Genomic DNA, 20,958 nt, shown 5'->3' on the forward strand with positions numbered 1-20,958 from the left:
GCGTCTCTGGCCCTTTTATATGCATTCAAATATAAACTTCCTACTGGTCAGTGCTAAAATTTACCGTATATGAATCTCTCAGCAGTGACCTCATTTACTAACCAGGTCAGAGACTGAAAATAGCACACGCTGTGCAAACCAGGCGTTTCAGTTGATTATAGGTTATATTTGGCACCGACATTAAGTACGTGGTTTAGTGAGCGCATGTATACACCACAGTTTCAATGAATAGTTTAGTATAATTTTATACTAAACGGTACCTTAAAGCGATTGTACGACAAACCTGAACCGCATAACTTTGCAACACACCAATATTTACCCCCTGAAGGAACTTGTCTAATGGGCAACTGTGGAAAATGGCTTCCTTTACCCCCGGTTTGTTCTAACCTAGAAAGAAAACTCAACACATAGGTAGACCGACAATGTATGAATAGTGCTCACTAAGAAGTGCACAAATGACGCGCGCGAAACCAGCCACATTACACTGGTCGGTTAACACCTGAAGACGTAACGTGTGGAGTCGATAAGATCTGATAGCTTAGCAATGAGCACTTTGATGGACCTAGCTGTTTGGATAGGAACAATTCTGATTGAGAATACTCGAAGAGCTCGTCATTACTCGCTTTCACTCAGAAGTCCGGAACGGAAAAGGGAACAGTCGCACGTGACCTGGTTTCATCGGACTCTGCTAACAGCGAGTTGCACTCGGAGGTGAGCTGCTTTCATCGATCTTTGAAGCGAATCCACTAGAATCGTCAAACCCTCCGGTTTCACTTCAGTTGTATGCTGGTACTGAGTAAACAAATGCAATGAGCACCATCTAACCAAAGAAATCGTCATAGACAGGGAACTGGTAAGCATGATTTACTGTGAACTCTAAACACATACTACCATGCAAAGGTAGAGGAGTTGAAATGTCGCCTTTGTAAGTAAGAAGTGTGATGATCACGTCTGTCACATGCTGTTTGATGTTCTGGGGCAAAAGACACATAACCACTCCTCAGCCTATCCAAGTCTATAGAAATTTGAAGTCAGTTGCTTTTACTTCTGCGGCTAGGAAATCTTTTGTTTCTATTATGGCGTTTCGCGGCCTTTGAAGTGAATCTAATTCAGGTACTTTCACTGCGTTTGAGGCCCAAATCATTCAGCATGCCACCGTTCAGCAAATCCGTACGACTAACTCTGGACCGACGGTTCACTGGACGACTATCACATCGTCTACTAAGGAAGACTTTTGTGAATATTACTCTTCATCTTATTTCATGTGCAAAATGTTGGATTACACTTCTTTTTAATATCGCGAAAGTGAACAAACGATAACAGTTTTTAGTGTGACAAAGTGCACACCTTAAAAACGCCGGGTCACGATACGCGCACATCTGGCCACTGCCTGCTGCATTCTGTTGGCACCAATAGACTGTATTTCCGAGGGCCAATCACCTTAACATAGAAGAGAGTAAAGTATCGCCCACGTCTTAATCGCAATGGAAAACATTCCTGTCAATTTTGAGATAGAAGCAGTCTTCCAAGTCCAGGCACATCCTCGAATCTCCATATTGTGAAAGGCAACTGACGCTCGTGCACAGTAAACCGCATGGAACCACGGGAAATGTAGTACACGGTTTTACTTCAGCGTTTTTATCACTTCTGTAATTGTATTTTAGAAAGCTAGTAATGATAGGTGTCGCTTCGAAAATTTAGTCAAGCAACAAGAAAATCAGTACACTGGATCTCAGTTAAGTAAGGCCATCAAAGCAAACAGGCACTAGCCAAGAACTGGTGATTGCAAACACCAAAACATGCAAAGAAGTGCATTCTGTGGCAACTTACTAATCATACAATCCCACGGTTTTTTTGGCCAAAATCCAGGACTGTCTACTCTGGTACTGCCTACCATATTTTATGATTCTCCAAATAGATAGCCTCTGGGCCTCGACAAAGGCTCGCATGTTTCCTATAAACAAGCCATTCAGTGGTCTACTACAAAGCCAGCCTGCCCACATCGGTGTGAAATTGAATGTGGAGAATTTGTGATGTGGGACTTATACCGAGAATTGAGTGAATCCCCTCGAACACCTTGTTCATTTTGGTTGTCATTACCAACTAACCCTTGTTTGATCCAATGAAAGTGAACTGTTTCTCGCCGCTTTCTAAAACGTGGCCTTTGATGGAGGATCTGGTTATGGCAAAATAGAACTTGGGTCGATTGATCACTGTTGGACAGAATGTCCGAAAGACAGCCAATTTATTTCGATAACATACTGTGAAGTCATCAAAGCACCCGGCTCAAATGTGTTGTCTGGCCTGATTTGTTGTTGAGACAACAGCTAGCTATGCATAGGTCCACGTCACACTGCAAAGTGAGTCAGGTTTGATCAAATGTAACACGCTAAACCAAGTGATTTGAAGTCAGTGACCGGAACCCAACCCCGGCGTCTTAGCTGTTCCAGTAAAGGCTGTCGGTATCTCAGCCCTCGTGGTTCTTTCAGGTGGCATGACAGCTAAGCATTGAAAGTGCTAAAGCTGAACGACTACGAATGTGACTAGTAAAACAAAACAAACGGATCATCCTATATGGGTGGAAAGCGTATGAAATTTGAGGAAGCTGTATCATGCTGCACTTCTAGCCGGCAATCCAGAGGGATGGATGAACCCTTTTCTCCAAAAGGGATACATGTCCTCCGTTGATTCTGTTTCTTACAAGCACAATGGTGCCGCGAAATGCCTTTTTGCAAGTGTTGGAGCACCTTTAGTGATCTAAAGGTAAATCTCTGTGACTAGTGTTCAAATCGGAATAGTCGACTTCATTTTCATCAAGTTCATCCGGCGGCGTAAGTTTCAAGTGCATGAATGTTTCCAGGATTCGGGTCGGCATTTGTTACACATACATATAATAATTTTAACACATTGTTTTACCCCCTGCGTTCTGCTGAGTAACTGATTTAATTGGCTATTACAGTGCCTTACCAAGGCAAAGTAGACTTATTGCACACATGTTCTGTGAAGGAAGGTGGAAATTACTTTTTATGACAAAATTCGACAAGTCCTTACGAGACATCTTTGTGGACAGCTGTCAGACGCTGGCAGGTCATATCAATTGGTAAAACTATTCATTCAAACAGGGTGTTCGACTGCACGTATTCAGTAATTTGAAGGTCAAGGCATCACCTTGCTTATCAGTTGCGTGGTGCTAAATTCAAAATCGGCTTTTTCGTGCAGCTTTTGTCTGAGTATTAGCGTATCATGAATGGCTCCTTATAGACTGCTATTCTCCTCGACAAAGAGCCTAGATACGACCAATCTGGACATTCTTCTCAGGACAAACCGATCTAGCAGTTCTCTAGATACATTCGGACGAGAATGACTAATCCTTTCATACACTTTTGAATTTACAGAAACACAGCTTCAAAGGTTCAGGTTTATCAGAACTGTGTCCGCACAATTTCGGTTGGCGCGTGACACTGGACATTACATCCTACCAACAGTTGGGTTGTCCTTATTAGTGCCATGGTCAGCAATGCACCAATGGTTAAAAACTGATGCTCAGCTGTCAAGGTAACACGAACGGAGAAGACCTTGAAAAACGTGGAAAACGGAGGTGTAGTTACTGCAAAATGCTGCTTGTATTTAGAGATGTTAATGAGCAAGGAGCACGCACCTACATAAATCCGCTTGAGCATCACATTTGGGCAAAGCACTATCAGCTGGATCGTCCAACGCAAGCCCACTACATGACAAGAAAAAAAAGCGGTAACTAGACAGTCTTAGACAGGCCAAGAATTGACAACAAGGCCATCACGCGCAAGGAGAATCGTAACCACTGCCCACAAAGGCACGAAGGTCTGGCAGTAGCCAATTTCAGTTCAATATCAATAATAAAGAATGAAAGTTCAGCTCCAACACCCTTTTGGTGCATAGCTGTCATGCCAACCAAAGGACTCATGATGGCCAAGCCTGAACAGAAACAGTCGAGATTCTGAGGTTAGGCTAGAACCACGAGTTCTAATGTCAGGATATCTTGAGGATATCTTGAGCTCGTTTTTTTTGCGTCTCCACATCCGGGTCCGTATTCCGCGAACCTTTCAGGAACTTTGATTTGGATCCAACTGGTTGTAACCCGACTCATTACCCAGTGTTCGCTTACGCACCGCTTCAGCGCGTGATTGCTACAGTTAGTTAACGACTGTTATGCTACAGTGATATGATTGGTTAAATATCCGGTGTTTTAGATTTTCATTTTGAACAAACAAATGTTCACCGGCATAGATTTCGTTGATATTTGTCTCTGAATTCAAACGTGAGGCAGTTTGGCAAATACTACCAGTGCCTTTATGATGCGTGCAATGGCTTCACTTGTCACAGTATTATACGCCCTAAACAAATGGTAAGATAGATATACCCATCATCAACTTCCAGCTACATTGATAGGTACCGTGAATCAGTATAGCGACAGTTTTCATTCAATAGAAGAAATAGCCAACTACCGATGTTCACTCAGGTCTCCCGTTTTGAGTTTATTCCCCTACATATCACGACCATGAGGAAGGAACACGCTTACTGTACAAGTGTGATTTAATTCGGTGACTCATGAGTTCACACATCATCACATTCCGTTTGTTTAATATAATTAGTAATAATTTTCTCTAAGCCTATTATGCAACACATGGTTATAATCACTTGAAGCTGAGATGTTGGTGTATGAAGTGAAACGAGAAATTTATAGGAGATTCGTTAGTAATCCTGGGTTCCATCTGATAATCCATGCCATCTGTGACAACTCTGCGTCACTTTGTGGAAAAGCTATGATTCTTCATGAGAATGCAGACAAAATCGAAGCTTTTCGGACTGTGCCATGATACCGAATCGCTGGTTATACTTCAACTCAGATAACTTAGTATGTTGGTTTGATTGAAGAATTTGGCAAAAGAATGGTGGTAAATACTGCAGTTATATGCAGCTGATAGACTTTTTGGTGTTAAATTTGTTCTTTGTACATCATTCTAGGCTGAAGACAATCGACGCTGCACTCCAGGGATTTACGGAGTCAGCTATTTCCTGAAGAACATCTCTCTTGGTTGTAGATTTCACTGACTTGACTTACAATCATGTATCATTGAAATAAAGCCGACGTTTCAGTCTAGTAGGCGTTTAAGTCTGTTAAAACATCTTTGATGAGGCATTCCCAACATATAAGTGGTTGGACAATGGGATCAAAGGAATGTCCCACTACCCCATAAAGTCACTTTGTGGAAGCATTTCACTCATACCCGGTGTGTGATACTTCTGAGATCCTGTGAAAAAGGCATGTCAAAGAGAACCTAAATGTAACACTGTAGCTCGTGTCGATTGGTTTGTAACCGTAAGTTTTGATAGCACTCTTTCCCTTTGTTTCTTCAGGGCCTAAAGCACATATCCTGCTGTCACATAGGATGTATTTACATGATATCAGTCTGGGCTGGTAGTGCAAGGTTTCTGATCATAGCATATGGCGATTGTACAATAATGATTCAGTTGCAACTCCCATGGTTCCAGACAGTCATAATGATTTACAACTGAGAAACTAAACGAAAAAATCTATGCGATGAACTTTCCAGGATATGCCAATGCATGGATATACTCCGCTTGGATAACCAGAGAATTTCGAGGGCCATGAGAAATGGGTTTGCAGAGAATAATTTCAAAGGATACTGCACACAGCAGCATCATGTGACCACTAGGATCACTTGCGTGCACCTGTATGTGGATTGAAGTGATTTCTTGCTTCAGCACATGTAATGGAGTTTTGTCGAGAAACGTGACAAGATAAATTGATGTGGATGAGCTGAGGAAATAAACTAGTGAGAAGAGGGCGCCACTGGCCAGGAGTTATCGGCTGTTGACCACTTACGTATCAGTTTCGTCTGTGTGTGTGTGTGTACGCGCGCATGACAACCAAGTGATTCATCGAAGCTTATCTTCCAAGTGCGTGTGTGTGTGTGCCTTGTGCATACGTTAGCTTGAAGCAGAAGTTGCTACTTGATGGCACCAGCTTCGCACCGGCTTTCCAGCCATCAGTTTGTGAAGTTAAGTACCCCAGTACAAAAGATCTAGGAAAACCCAGGAGCCCTCTCTGTTAAGCTACTCACTCCTAAAGCATGAATGCGCATCATTTTAAGCAACAGATGGCGGACCGTTGCCCGCAAGTCAGTCAGGTTCTTACAGGTTCACTGATTCTAAAGTCAGCCATCACGCGGTACTACAGCCGTTTTCTGGTGGCCTACTATGATTGTGCAACGCACATCTAATATGCGGGCCTTCTAAAGATTTTGTCACCTGAGAAACATAACGTTGTTCAGCGAACACGTCACGTTTACCGCATCAGTTTCATTGACACTATTTATACAATCACCCCAGATGCTCTCATAAAATCAGCAACAAATAATCAGTGGATTTATTCCTCGTGGCACCTTGCACGTTTCCCAAAATGTCCAGGTAGGTGGGTGGCAAGTTTTAGAAATAATTTAACGAGAATGAAAAAAATCACACACGTTGGAATTTCATTCTATCCTAATTTTCAACAATGACCTTAAGGTCTTTGTAAGTATTCTTGTGGCTCCCGGTAAATTCAGTCTATTCCGAGCCATATCACTATACTGTGAATAGACGTTTGCCTCATATGACCTTAGAAGGAGCATATTACCTTGCTAAATGAGCGTTTGTTTCGCGTGACGGTTTCCTCCTTTATTATGCACGAACAGTTAAACCATTGCTAAATGGCGTTTGTTTCGCGTGACGGTTTCCTCCTTTATTATGCACGAACAGTTAAACCATGATTGCTCATGGCAGCGTAAGCTTCATTCGTCTGTTACGGAGTATTGGAGGCGCAGTCTGCAACCGCATACTTTTCCCTTAAGAATTGCGAATGGACGGGAGTTATACTGTTTAAAACCCAAGATTTAAAAAATAAGATCTGTTCTATTTATAGCCTTGATCATGTGGACCGAGACGAGTAGAACCTGATGGTAAGGGTCTTCCAGGTATACTGACTGAACACTGAGATGAATCAGTTGGATAATTTGTTACACCAAACTTCTAACGTAGGATTTATGTTAATCTCAAAGAGAATAATGGTGAGCTTGTTTTCAGCTTTTGTTAAAGTCTCCTAACTTCTTTTACATCCTGAAGCCATTCTTCCATCATCCTGATTAATCCTGAACTTTGATTGACAGTAATGCCATGCAACTGTGCTTCTTGAATGATTCGACTAGAATATCGGAGTAACGGGTTTAGAGTACTCAGAGACTAGCACTTAATACGCTGGCGTGAGCGATGTTTCTGTTTGACGGAGAAGATAGATCATGTCTTGTTCCTGTGAATCCAACCTTGCAGCTTCACATTTATGGAAGTGGAATCGAGCGGTTCCCGTCTGTGCACCTGCCAGATTTCCTCTGGCGATAGTGACTTCTGTCTGAGTAGACCCCAAGCAGTGTGAATGTCCCTTATCTAGGCTGAATTGTCACGCAGCTGCGCAACTGTGCTTTGAACAGCGTCCGTGACCGAGCGTGAGTCATACAGCTGCGGTATCAGTCTGCTTGGGATGCCAAGGTGGTACTCGCCTGGACTGAGGCATGTGGCCTGACGAGACTGCCGTTGTCAAGATCAGTCCATTTTCGACTCGCTTACAGTCTGATGCGTGAAATCCTTGAAAATGCCTGAAAAAACGCTCAAAGGAATCTCAAATCTTCGTGATATTTAAAATCTATTTTGGTTAGAATCAAAAAACTCAAACACGCCCATCCTGACATTTTTTTCAAGGAAAACTTCCATGATGGAGAATAATGGCTCATTGACTCACTGCTTTAGAAGGGAAGTTGATCGCGATAGGATCAGCTTGACCCGCACGAAAAAGAACTCGCCACAGTTGATGTAACAAGTATTCTATTCTAATTTGAATGAAAATAACGAGGTTCCGTACAGTGAAAGTTAGGTGGTAAGATAGTCAAGCCATGGATCTTAGTATACACAACTTTTCGGTAAGTTTACGACGAGTAGATGAAACCACCCACAGTACTCTTATAGAACAAAATAAATACAATGAAGTGGGTGAAAACTACATGCCGTATACTGTTAAAACTGAGATCAGCTTCAGTGGATCCCTTGCGTGAAGTCGGTATGCGGCTTTTGTAGTAAACCACTTGAGTGATGACACCATTTAATACCACGCTTCGACCAAGGGGTATCGGTTTTGTGGTACTAAACACAACGCTTTGGAAAGGTACTCGCGGGTCACTCCCACTGTTAGGGCCCAGCATCAGGATATCCTCTGATTGTTTGTGCGGGCGATAGCTCCAGCGTTCGAGATGGAGTGGTCCGAAGATGACATGAATCAACACATTGGTTCTATGTGCATACTGAGGCCTCTCGTGACACTTGGGTTAGCCGATATGCTCGATACGGTACATTATCGTCAAGTTAACCTCAAGCTAATTGCAGTCTCACCTTATCGGAAAAGCCAGTATGATGACCAGGTGGAGGAATGCGTCGAGTCATACGCACGTCGTTTCGAGTGATGAAGTGAGTTACGCCCGCATTCCCCGCAACCTTCCGGTCAACGACTGAACACTTAAACGTTCAGCTGCGAGTGTCCGAAGAGCAGTTTGACTGACTTTCACTTGGGCAGGATATTGTGCTTTCATTCTCCTGACAACACCGATTACACCCCAACTATTCATTGTGTTTTTATGATGTACGTCAATCCTAATATATTCGTATGCTTAGGGAATATCAGAGGTTGGTGTTTTTGGATTATAGCTCTAAAAAGGCAGAAATAGTGCTATCACAACGGTTATCAATAGAAGGTATTTCAGCAACTTGTCAGGGCATCGCAGAACTAGATCAGATAAGCTGATAAGAATAATCAAATGCCCGTAATAAGACAGCTAATGGAGCGAACGTTTCCTTTATCAGAACGTGCCAGGTATACCAGATGGACCGATAAGAACGCGCTAAATAAGGGGTGAAACGATAAATTAAAAGAGGCTGTTTCCGAAAATAAACCAACCATAACCATCAAAAGAAATACCAAGAACAAACAGCGAAAGCCACTGCGAACGACAACTTCCGACAAACCAATCATCTAAACACTACTCGGTCGACAATATTGAGGTGGTAAGAACCAATAAACAACCAGAGAATAGGAATCACTCTTAGCCAATCGCGCTAGAGATACGGACTGTTATTAGTTAAGCTGCAACACCCTAGCATTGGAGGAGGAAACACCCATTCAAGAGCTCTCGAATGGTATCTGTTGGAGAGAAGACGAATGGGATACCGAGATTTGCGAATAAGCCAAGAACTAGAAAGTGCACTGCAACAACCACTATTCCAAGAATTATATAAGAATTTGCAATAAGCTGAAATTCAGAGTTCGCCAGAAAAGGTTATTATTAGCAATAATGAGACTAACAAGCACCATATTTTCAGCGTCGCTAGGTAAGGGAAAACTACACCGATAGTCACAGATTTGCACTGAAAAATTCCCTACTAGGCATGTATTTGTTTATCTGGTTTCAGGTCACTTGGAATCAGGGAACTATTGAGGGAACTGGATACAGACAGGGATGGAAAGGTCAGTGTGGATGAGTTGAAGCGCCTTCTTGATAGCGAGAAATTCGTGTGCGACAAGAAAGTCATCCTGGAATTTATTAAACACTGCGACCGTGATGGAGACGGGAAGCTTGATTACAATGAATTAGTTAGGGCAATTAACTCATGAACCTTTGGTGATTGTGCACAATTACAAATGTATATCACTGTAATCTTCTTTATAAAATACATTTTACGTGTATTTTATGGTAATTTCTCTTTTGAAAGTTCGTTTGGGTTGGCTGAATGGGTAGGCGGATAATTTATATTTTTTCGGACTGTGTAAGCTGTGTATGTTTTCTGCTTTTTTTGCTGGACTTACAACGTGGAAAGAGCAAAAATCGCTGTGTGGGGCAGGCAGTCCTCTGGTGTGTGGAGTACATGTCCTAGCCATCGTAACCCATGAAACGTGAGCAATTCGTCCATCGTGAGAGAGTTCCTTCTTACTAAAACCATATCCCACCCACGGAGCTGGACAGCCTTGCTAAATTGGAAACAAGGAGGTAGCATGAGATGTATGGTAAAAAACTGGTCCAATACAAGCCTAGCATGGTAATTTCGCCGATCACTAGGTGGTATCTAGATTTTAGCCACTCCTCCACCCCAACATGAAACTTGTCTTTTTTCAGTAGGCTATCATTAGGAAAATTTAGGCACGCAACTGGTAAGGCCCAAAATAATGGCACGTATCTATACGCCCATTCTGCGAAGCACACAATATAGATAGGCAGAATCTTAGATGGAGATGTACTCTGAACAATCATTTGTGAGTGTCCTTATACGAGAATTAGGTGTATAAACTCCAGAGTTCCAAGTTTGTAATAAAGTTAATGCAAAGGTTGGAGGTAATCATGAGGAAGTTTTCGATAAAATCTAAAACGACTGTTCAATCAGCGGACAGATGTCGGCGTAAAAAATCGATGTGTGCACGGTAGGTTGCATGACTGTCGATCGGAAGAAGNATGCGAATAAGATTGTAGGTAGGTTTCGAGAAAGTTTAGAAAATTCAGTCATCCCCTAGCGTTCACACGAAAGTTACCCACCCAGAGAAGTGAAGAAATCTTGTGAACGCGCAAACGTGGACAAGACTCGCTTCACGATTTAGGGAAGGATTTCCGTCGCTATAAAAGCTTACCGTTCATGAATAAAGCAACAAATTTAAGTTCAGCTGTTTACTACAAGACATCATTTCTTTGTCATTTTGTTGTTCATCCAGTCACAACATTTCGGGTACCGGAAATGAATACGGTGTAGGGTGTGCTAGATGTGTACTCCAATCCTAGGCTTTGAATCGTGTAGTTAAGGTCACGTTGGGATGTTAAGAATCAGGTTTTCCCGTAATTTATCTTGGAGGCATGGGAAACGTATGAGTCACTTTCAATCAGATCAACTCTCGTTGTGCGATAAGAACATGGAACTAAATCTTGGAACCTTACGAAAATTTGCACTATTCTGCTGGTAAGCTGAGTGGCTGTATGTTTGTTGTGGACATATGTAATGATTATTCTGTAGATGACAAGTAGTCATTTTATTGCTTCTTGTTTCATCAAAAACAGTAGGGAGATTAACATACAGCTGCGAAGTATTCTTCATCTACGGCGGTTGCTATTGTAAACACGCCAGGTAGAGAAACAGTTTCAACGTAGCTCATTCCGTATGAAGTCGCTGAAAGTCTTCTCAGAGCCCCGGGAGAGGGCTGTGGAAGTCCACTGCACCTTTTTAAACTTACTAGGTAGACGTGGTCACTCAGCTTCCATCAAATTCCATCGATTTAACCGAATATCTCATTCGGGCAGTTCTTCAACAAAATGTGTTTGCTGCTCAAAGTTGGGTTCAGATTTTGGTTGACAAGATGTTTGCGATATCGAAGTGCGTTTTCTTGCCTCAACTCATTACTTCTATGTTTAACGAAAAAACTTGGATAACTCATTACCAGTTTCACTACTTCGGATCTCATCAGGCTTGTCAAGTAAATAATAAGGTAAGCGGTAGGTAGTGTATGAATTATATCTTTCCCACTGCACTGATTTACAATGGCAACCACCCCAGGTAGAAGTTATTTCGTGGTTTCATTGCGATGTTTCTGCTGTTTTTACGAAATCTAAAAAAAACCCGACTAATCACTGGTCATCTTACATCACCGTCATCATCACCTCCAGCTGTGAAATCCCGGTAATTACCTTACATTTTCTTGGCTGGAGCAGGTTTGTTCTTCAATATTTTGTGAAGTTAGGGGTAGATAGCTACGCATTGGAGGCATTAGCTGACACAATTAATGCGTCAGTACACGGGTGTCAGTGGTTCTTTCATTGGTAAGAACGAGAGGAAATGACATGCACTGAAGACAACAATCTGGATGCATGGGCCCCGTTGAGCGCATACCTGGGTCATTTCTAACAATTTCCGTAACCATTGATGTGTCTCGTCTTGAAGCCACCGGTCCAGGAGAGAGCAAAGGCTAACTTTGCCGCTAATGGCTCGTTGTTACCCTTCCCATGCGAAAAGGGCTCGTCAAGAAAGTCGGTCGACGAAGTACTCGACCAGGCCAGCGCAGCCTATGAAGTGCAATCACTTCATTTGGCATGGGCAAGTTATGTCTTCCGAAAACCATTCAACATACTTCAAAATTACTGATCAGCTGTTGCCAAGGCAACCCACCAGACATTCACTGAGTAGCCATGTTCATGACCTGTTAACAATATGGATGGTGCGCAGCATTCTAAACTCGATCCTTAATGGATAACCTGATGTCACGCCCATGCCACAAGTGATGCAGTTTCGCAAAAGTTGCTTTAGCCTTCCCAATGCGAATGGAAATATTAGCTTCGCTTAGACCACCGGGGACGGCACAGCTGCCCAAGTAAAAGACTTTGTTTGCTACCTAAATCGACTCACCTACAAGCATAGCGCTAGGGCTCGAGCCCAGCTACCCTTGCAGAAACACTTTGCAAGTTGCAGGTGTGTGGTATATGGCAAACCGTGAGGCGGATTTGTTCAGATTGTGTGTAGTTATCTGGATAACAATGGCGTCTGATACAATAAGACGTAATTGTTCTGCGTACATCATAACCGTGCGCGAACTTTCCGAGATCATTTCGACCCCACAGTTATTAGAGACTGAGAATGGGTCTTCCATGCTCATCCACTTGGTGTAGTGAACTCACTCGTCCGCAAGACTTGCCACACACAGCTTTGGGCAGGGTCGAAAATTTAACTGGGACATCATTGTTCCATAGACTTAAACATGATGCCTGATGGTCCATAGAGTCAGAGACAGCCTTTAAGTCAAGGAATACAACCATTTCTGGTTGGTGAAAGCAGTTTCGCTGTTCTGAAATCTGTCAGAGGGTGAAAGTAACATGGCTATATCTTCTTGCAGGGAGAAACCAAGCCTCGTTTTCCCAGATGTATCTCTCGATGTGTCCAGTGAACCTTCGAAGGGTAAGGCCAGACAGCACCATCGATACTACGGCTACCAGGCTGATCCGCTGTGATTTTCAAACATTATCCGCCTGCCGTTTTTGAAGATAGGAATATTTGTCCACATACATCAGCAAAGGTTGTGGTCTTCGTTAGGTGATGCGAGCGGACACTAGGGGGAGCTGATGGGCTTAAGGGACATGGACCAGTAATGCAAAATGAGTCGGCTGTACCAATCTTGTCACCTTTATTCACATTTTCTCTGACGCTTTGTCCACTACATCCGAAAACTCAAGTGTGAGTTAGTTGTGGACAGGATAAGTGGTCAAGCTGGTTAAGCTGGTTGAGCTTTTTATGGTCGGTCTGTCACGTTGTCAGACTGCCCAGCATAAATGCTTCCTGGTTCGTGGTTGTGGTTGCGGTGGAAAGCCGTAACAGCTCGGATCGACTGCAATTTCAATGTTGAAATCCAGTGAATCATTACGATAAACTAGGATGACGATCTCCTCCAAAGTTGCTTACACCAAGTTCAAAGCGAACTTCCACATCTGTGCTCAAATACTTCTTTATCCGGGCCAAACAATAGTAAGGCTCTTTCGAGTTAGCTGATCCTGAACCTTAACTTGACTCCAACGTTGATTATTCCGCTTCATGTTGCCGGTGAATTGCTCAGCCCGATGAACATGTTGTGAAACACAGGTTGCTGAAAACTCTTCGACAGCCCACGACGAGTTTCGCCCTTCTTGGAGCTCATCAGGTAGGCACAGTGCCCGAGTATTCCTTCCGTCAACCCTACATTTTACTTGAACTCCAACTGCACGAAATTAGCGATATACACTCATTTGTATATCATTTTGTTTTTTTTCATGGGAGACGCACCTGAAACGTCTACGCAATATATCGCGATATATCGAAAACTGTTCCAACTGAAATATGCGGTGGTCTGGTGCAGCACATTCAGTTGGTTAGAATCACCATAAACGAGAGATTCAGCTGAATTCTAGGCGAGTTTCCCGTCAAAACCTAATTGGTATGCAAATGAGTGCATTTCAGAAACGAGCACCGCTTGTTTGTGCTTGCCAATATGTCAGACATGACTATGGGATTTCCGCTGCAGATACCACTCATAAAATACGGCCAACTTTAAAACCCTTTCCGAAATCTCTTTTAAACATCAACAAGTTTTCCGAGCAGGACACTTGAACAGAACATCGTTTATCAATTTAGTGGTAGCTGGCCTACAGAAAGTTTAGAGCTTCTTTTTTAGAGCAGATCTGTTAGGCGCAGTTTCACAGTATCCGGTGAACACATTTTATACTTAAACACCAATTAATTTATAAACGAGATTGTGCACTAAATTTACACCGAACAGACGTTAACCGGGGACCGCTTAACCATGACTGAAACTCCAGTTCATGATGTTCTTCGTCTTATTTTGCTACCTATTAACCCTACGAGCACTTCAAAGTCCTGTGCAACATATTCATCTCTAGAACACTATAAACACGACCGCCTGACGCAGGAATAGCGTCCAGATCATCAGAGTCAAGGCAAGTACCATCCCCATCAACCCATCTGTGATTTGACCGGGCAGCCTACTGAGGCGAAAGACCGACCGTCAGATGTGCTGCTGAATAAAACAGCCTACTGGTACATGGATTCTCCAACCCAAAGCTTCGCTTGAGCTTGACCTGCTAGCACAGTTACTAGTGTAACGTAGTGACTCCCTATAAGCCATCTAAAAAGCAGCGAGAAGACAGCAGTATCGCTTTGTTGAACATGGTGTAAGATTAATCCTAACTCAACAAACTGACCGGGCTGTTACGCCCGAGTTACTGAGCTATCTGAGCTACTGAGCTGCCTGTGAGTCAGGCCGTAGGATGTCGGCGGGCAGGAACCGATGACTTCTTCCAAGAAAATCAATTACCTACGTTTCATGTGTACGAGTGAAGATTTTCGTCCCTCCTTTGCTGAACCCAGTTCTACGGTCCTTTCGGAGTAAGACTCAAAGTGCGCACACTCTAGTCCGTTGAAGTGGACAACACATAGTGGCGTATTGCTTATGCTGTCAGGGTTGCTATTTCTTGAACACCCAGTTCAAAATGAGACTGGAATAAACCGAGAGAAACTCTTTTCCCAAGCAGATTCGAAAATCCACTTTAGGCAGCGTGAAAGTGCGTTGTTTGAGTCTACGGATAGGGAATAAGTAGAAGACTGCCGAAGATGAGGTCGATGACAGGCTTAACTGTCTTATTCGAAGTAAATGTAAGGAATAGAATTTATCGCAGAAAATACGCAAAGGTTTGTTAGAAACTTTTCTTCTTGTCATATTACTCTGCTCCTCATCTGGAGCGCCTTCTTTAACAGTCGTAGAATTCAAGCAAAATGGAGTGTCCCTAACTAAACTCGGTATCCTAATACTTGGATATTCTTCTGTTTTTCGGCTTCTAAAATGAAAGCAACCAGGATGCTGGACGGTAGAGAAGTCGGGTAACTTTTAGTCTATACGGTCTGATGTTCATTTAGGGCGTAAGCTTCAATTTTCCATTTATTCGCCCCAAATCTTGGACTCACAAGCAGGAAGCGCTCCCAAGTATACTGCGATTCCGGCAGTCACTTGATTTACCTCAAAACAGAGGTGGATTTCTTCACCAACATAATGCCTTATTGCACACAACAAAAATCCTGTGACAGAAGGTGATTGGCTCAGCTGGCCTACCCATTTTTCTGTCCTGAACACTCTACTGCTACTCTCCACAGATGTCTAACTGAACCACTGTGAAATACTTCACCTTCGTCACGTGATTTTCATTCAGCTTTGGTATCCTGTTTGGTTCAGTGTCCCAGTCAAGTTTAATCTTGATCTACGGAAAAGCCTGACGCATCGATGCAACTAATCTCAGCTGATGTCCAGAAAAGCGCGCGCACAATACGTCGTTTAACTAGATTCACTATGCTAGTGTGATTGTCATGCTTGCTATCTCGTGATTGAAAATAGACTCTGACATTACCCTTTTTATGAGATCTCACTGCAATCAGATTGACTACCGTTTACTCAAGACTTTGGTTCTGTCGAATCATAAGGCGCCCGTGAACATTAAGAATAGATTTGTTGCGAAATTTGGAAATAGACAAAAATCTTAGGTTTGGTATATTTTATTTACAAACATTGGAGCTGCGAGTGGAACGGACAAAGACACAGTCGGTTAGCTGATAACAACTACTCAGATGACCCTGTACACATGATACAAGAACTTGGCACATTCGAAGTTAGCAGAGCAATACAAGGTGCCATGTACGTGCAAGCCATGCAGACCCAACTGAGCGTGGACAGATAACGTTTCATATCGCGTTGGTGTGGATTGGCGAAACTGCTCTTTTGAGAGTTCTGTGGAACTAAGTGTCCTTTCAAGGGTCGGATTATTGGACAAGAGGACGAATTACAACTGGATTGGAGGAAAGGATGCACAGGTTTCAAAGATCCATTTCTGGTCATTGTACAAAACACCGGGCAATTAACATCCAATGTAGGAACCGCGGTTCCTTCTTTTTGGCTAATATCTTATTCGAAGCTTTGACTTTTCGTAGGTGATGTGCTTCCAAACCTCATTAGTCCTTTTTTCCCCTGACTGATCCAATAGTTACGACCTTTGGGTTTAAAATGTCCCAGCATATGGTAGTCCTGATGAAACGTTAAGTTTATTCAAGAGACAATCAACAATTATAAGAGAATGAGCTCTGTAGAACACCCTTGAGAAATGGGAATGAATGCTTCGGATTAGCGGTCATTGTTTGAATAACCAATGTAATAACCAGCCAGGCAGTTTACCAATGAGGGGCCGATATTCAGTTAGAGGGACGTTCAACCGTGGTAAGGTCAGTTATAAGTCTCAATGTATGAGAGTCATATTGCTGGTGAAAAAGACTACGCAAGAAGTTTATTTCTGACAAGGCGAAGTGATGAATATTTTCCAAGCTATCTCCAATAAATGTGGGCAAATATTTTCCGGTACCTTCTTCAGGAAATAAGGACTCCATTATGATGATTGTAGAATAGGCATACCAAGCGTAAGTCTTGATTCAGGACAGTCTGGTTCAAGTGCTAACATACTCCATAAGTATACTCCATAGCGGACAAGTCGCTTGGTTCTGTCTAACTGTCCACGTGATTTCGGAGAGCGCGTGGCTGAACATCAAGCCACGTATCATGTTTCTTCTGACGGATAAACACTGCACTGGAAATGATTGTTCGGTTCTGTGGACTGAGGGAGTACTCATTTCAAATCTTGATGTGCCGTTGAAACTATGCGGATGACTGGATGTAAAACGAAAAGAGGTGTTCCTTTGGCTTTCCAGTTTGGTTTCATGCTACACGACTATGTCACACAAATTATTAGTGATCTTCTTGACAGTACAGTCATAATACAGCATCACAAGTTCATTTAAATGAAAATTGAAGAAAGTGGAACAGTTCGGTCAAATGGCGGGGAACTCAAGGAATTCAACAAACACCATTCCATTTGACCTCGGTGAAATCCAGTCACATCTGGTGATAAAGTTTCAGCTGATAGTCGAAAGTATTTTTCGTCGTGTTTACCGACTTTGGGAGTATACCCTAGTTCTGAGTAGAGTGAGACACTGATTTACCATCATATTTGCCACAGAAACAGAAATGTAGTGGTGATGGGGAAATAACAGAACCATGACAATGAGGCGGCGGAATATGTTCGCAATTAGCAACCAACCGTCAGTTAAGAAGAGGCGAAGACAGAGACAGTTACTCTTGCTGCTGCACTGTTAAGACTAACAAAAAAGAGTGAGAGGATCGTGACAATTGCACGGGAACCAGCTATGTGGAAATGCAAGCAAGAGTGAAAAAACGGACACTTGAAAAACATACCTAACAGGCAGTGTAAACCTTTGGCATGATTCCAACTTGGTGCGATAAAAGCATGGGAACATCAGCCTTCTGAATATGCTTTTGGTTGATTATTCTCCCCCTTGAGCGCTCATCATCATTGCCATTATCATCAAGTACAGCGACACTACTGTTGGCACCACCATATGGAACCATAAAGTTTATCCAATTAAATATGAAACCTTGAATTTCACGAATGGAATAAAACCATGTATGAGGGAGGGACCTGGCATGGGCCTACCACCAACATTCCGAAGTACCTAGAATGCCGAACATCCAGTTCGACGACTTGGAAATAAACTGACTGCACAAATGCCAGTAGTATCGATTGGTCGCCATTTCTTGCAAGTATTACATCTAGAATCCCATCTAGAATGGCGGAATACACAACAATGCCCATTCTCTTCATGATCTCCTTCAAGTCCTTCAGATAAATCACACATTGTCCACATTACAGTTTTCCAAAAGAGGCATGGAAAACACCAGTCGTCTCGATAGACGGCGCTTCGGCATGCGTAGCACGTGGCCGAACCGCCACGGTTGATGATGGTGGATGGTGACTGAAGTACCTACGTCTATGGAAATTTCAAAAGGTGGAAATCACTAGCATATCAAAAGGAGCTACATTACTAACAATGCCAGTGGGAAAGAGCAACACCGATTTCACTACGACTGTTCTTCATGGAGCAATCTGAATTATGTCCTATTAGCGTGCACGTTGTCGCTCACTCTCTCAATATGCGATGAACTGTGACCACCTCTACTTTCCACCTCTTGTTCACACAATCATGTTTGAGAACTCGAGTTATTTGTTTTCCCGATCCAAACTTTTCAAGTATTTATCTAATAATCTATGTTCTGTATTTTTCGTACAACTTAAATAATGCGTGTTACGAGGACATTACAAGAGACATTTTTCTTGTTGGTTTACTTGACAGTTTAATCGAATGAGTTTCCGGTTGTCATACGATCCAGGATCATTTGTGGAACTCTTTGGTTCCTTTGGATTTCAGACCAGCCATTGTGCAAATGTTTGCCGATATCGCCGGCCCGGATGGGAGAATATCCATTGAGGAACTGCAAATTTATCTGCGGCAGAACGACGTCACACTAAACAGAGACTTACTGGAAGCCTATATTGAAGCTCATGACTACGATTCGGATGGGAAGCTCAGTCTCGAAGAGTTACTCTAAGCGCTCAGCGACGAATGATTCATTGCGATTGAATCGGAAGCTCTCTCCCTTTTATCATAAATTTATGCTACTTCCGAATGTCTTTAAAGGGTTGTTTAACCGGCTGTCTCATTCAAATCAATAAAACTCAAAAATATGCAGAGTTCTTGTGCTACCAGGTGGTGTAGTCTTGTTCTGGTACAGTATAAAAGGGGGAACATGTACTGTCTACCAAAGGTAGCTGAAAATCTAAAAAAGTCCAACTGCACTACAGTACCTGTTGTACCCAGAAGATTAATGAGCTTCCAGTGAGATCGCGGTCTCCCAATGTTTTTTGTTTCCATCAATCACTAATACTTTCGTTTTTCTGGCCTTGGTCGTCATGCCATCTCTTTCCAACACAATCCCGGCAAATTCAAAACAAAACCCAGTCCTCGATGAAGGAAAACCATCCTATAAGGTGTCAGCGAATCGGCAAACCAAATGAGGCATCGGCCATGCAAGAACCTCATTTCTGGGCACGATGAACAACGATGAAGAAAGTGGATCTCCTTGACTTACCTTCTGAAGCACTGAATATTTGAAATGGTGGAAACTACTAATTCATTCTGATGGGGTCGGGTGATAACCATTCTGTGAGTGACGATGTTGGCAGCCCTGATAACTGTGACATGGCCTGGCCCAGCAACCTGGCAGTATCCCAGCCCTCGTGCTTCCTTTGGGGTGGCATGGCAGCTAGGCACCGAAAGGATGCTACAGCTGAACGCTAACTAAGCTAAGCAGATATGTCAATAAAAACCAAACCGCGGCTAGAATCGGTCATGATGAGCGACGAAGTAAAAATGTAACACCAAGTTAGCTTCCAAACAACTATCTCGACGCAGGAGTGCAAAGTGAAGCGGAATCGGCTGAAATCTCCTGTTTCATTCATCTGTACGCACTCTATGGAAGCACCGAACAAAAGTGGTTGGCACAAATTTTGGTCTCAGTCGATCCGGTGAAGTTAGAGTCGGGACCAATGGAGCTAGGCATGAAACAAATGCGGTGGGTAACTCCAGACAATAATAGCATGCAGAGATACCCGGTAAGAGAATTCGAGTAGAACCGGAGAAGTTTTCTGTACGTTTCTTCGACGACCTTGGTGATATAAAGTCAAAATGGCGGTGTATGTGGCTCGGCAAATCTGCTTTCGATTGGCCGGCACACCATGGACTTACTGGCGAAGGCGTCCGCGTCGGGAGATAGGTTAGCAAGTCTTGAAATGTCTACGATGTGTGGAGTCTCCCGTGTCTTGTTGTCAGACTGCGACCCTCGGTCACAGGTCACAAGGCCAACACTAGCAATTCTTGGATTCCAGTAGGGTGCAATCCACTGCTTTTTTGAACTCAAAGATATGGACTTATGAGTTAGACGAATGCGGAGTTTTCGAAAGGCTACTGGATGAGTATTGTTCCGGCTGTGATTGGCGGTCTATATTATGCGACCTGGTTTTGATACTGACAGCCTACCGCCCGGTAAAGTATGGTTCCAGTCACACAAATGTCGTGGTTTGCTTATAATTTGTCAGGCGAGTGCGAGAATGACTGTGACTCTTGTTGGGACCGGCAATAACCAGAAATCTTCACTGACCTTACCTTACCTACCTTGTTTTGAATGGGCTCGAAGTAGAACACGTGATTACAAGCCAGCTGTCGATTTGCAGTACTTGTCTCAGTCCTCGCACAAAAGCTCCCCGAGTCCATTCTGTGTGCTGCTTGGAACAGTTGCTAAGGCTAAACCTAGATAGTGTGGTTCATTGCATAAAGTAACCAGTATGCTGAAAC

General features: G+C 43.0%; 1 protein-coding gene across 1 annotated transcript; it reads left to right on the forward strand.

The window, feature by feature from the left end:
- Positions 1 to 6,425: 6,425 nt before the first annotated feature.
- Positions 6,426 to 9,839, forward strand: T265_09006 (hypothetical protein; the record flags this gene model as incomplete). Its single annotated transcript, XM_009174964.1, has 2 exons — positions 6,426 to 6,471; positions 9,553 to 9,839. 2 exons carry the CDS (start codon positions 6,464 to 6,466, stop codon positions 9,752 to 9,754), a joined length of 210 nt encoding a protein of 69 aa, XP_009173228.1.
- Positions 9,840 to 20,958: the final 11,119 nt, after the last annotated feature.

The sequence above is a fragment of the Opisthorchis viverrini genome (genome assembly GCF_000715545.1).
Source record: "Opisthorchis viverrini unplaced genomic scaffold opera_v5_254, whole genome shotgun sequence".
Taxonomy (NCBI): Eukaryota; Metazoa; Platyhelminthes; class Trematoda; order Opisthorchiida; family Opisthorchiidae; genus Opisthorchis; species Opisthorchis viverrini.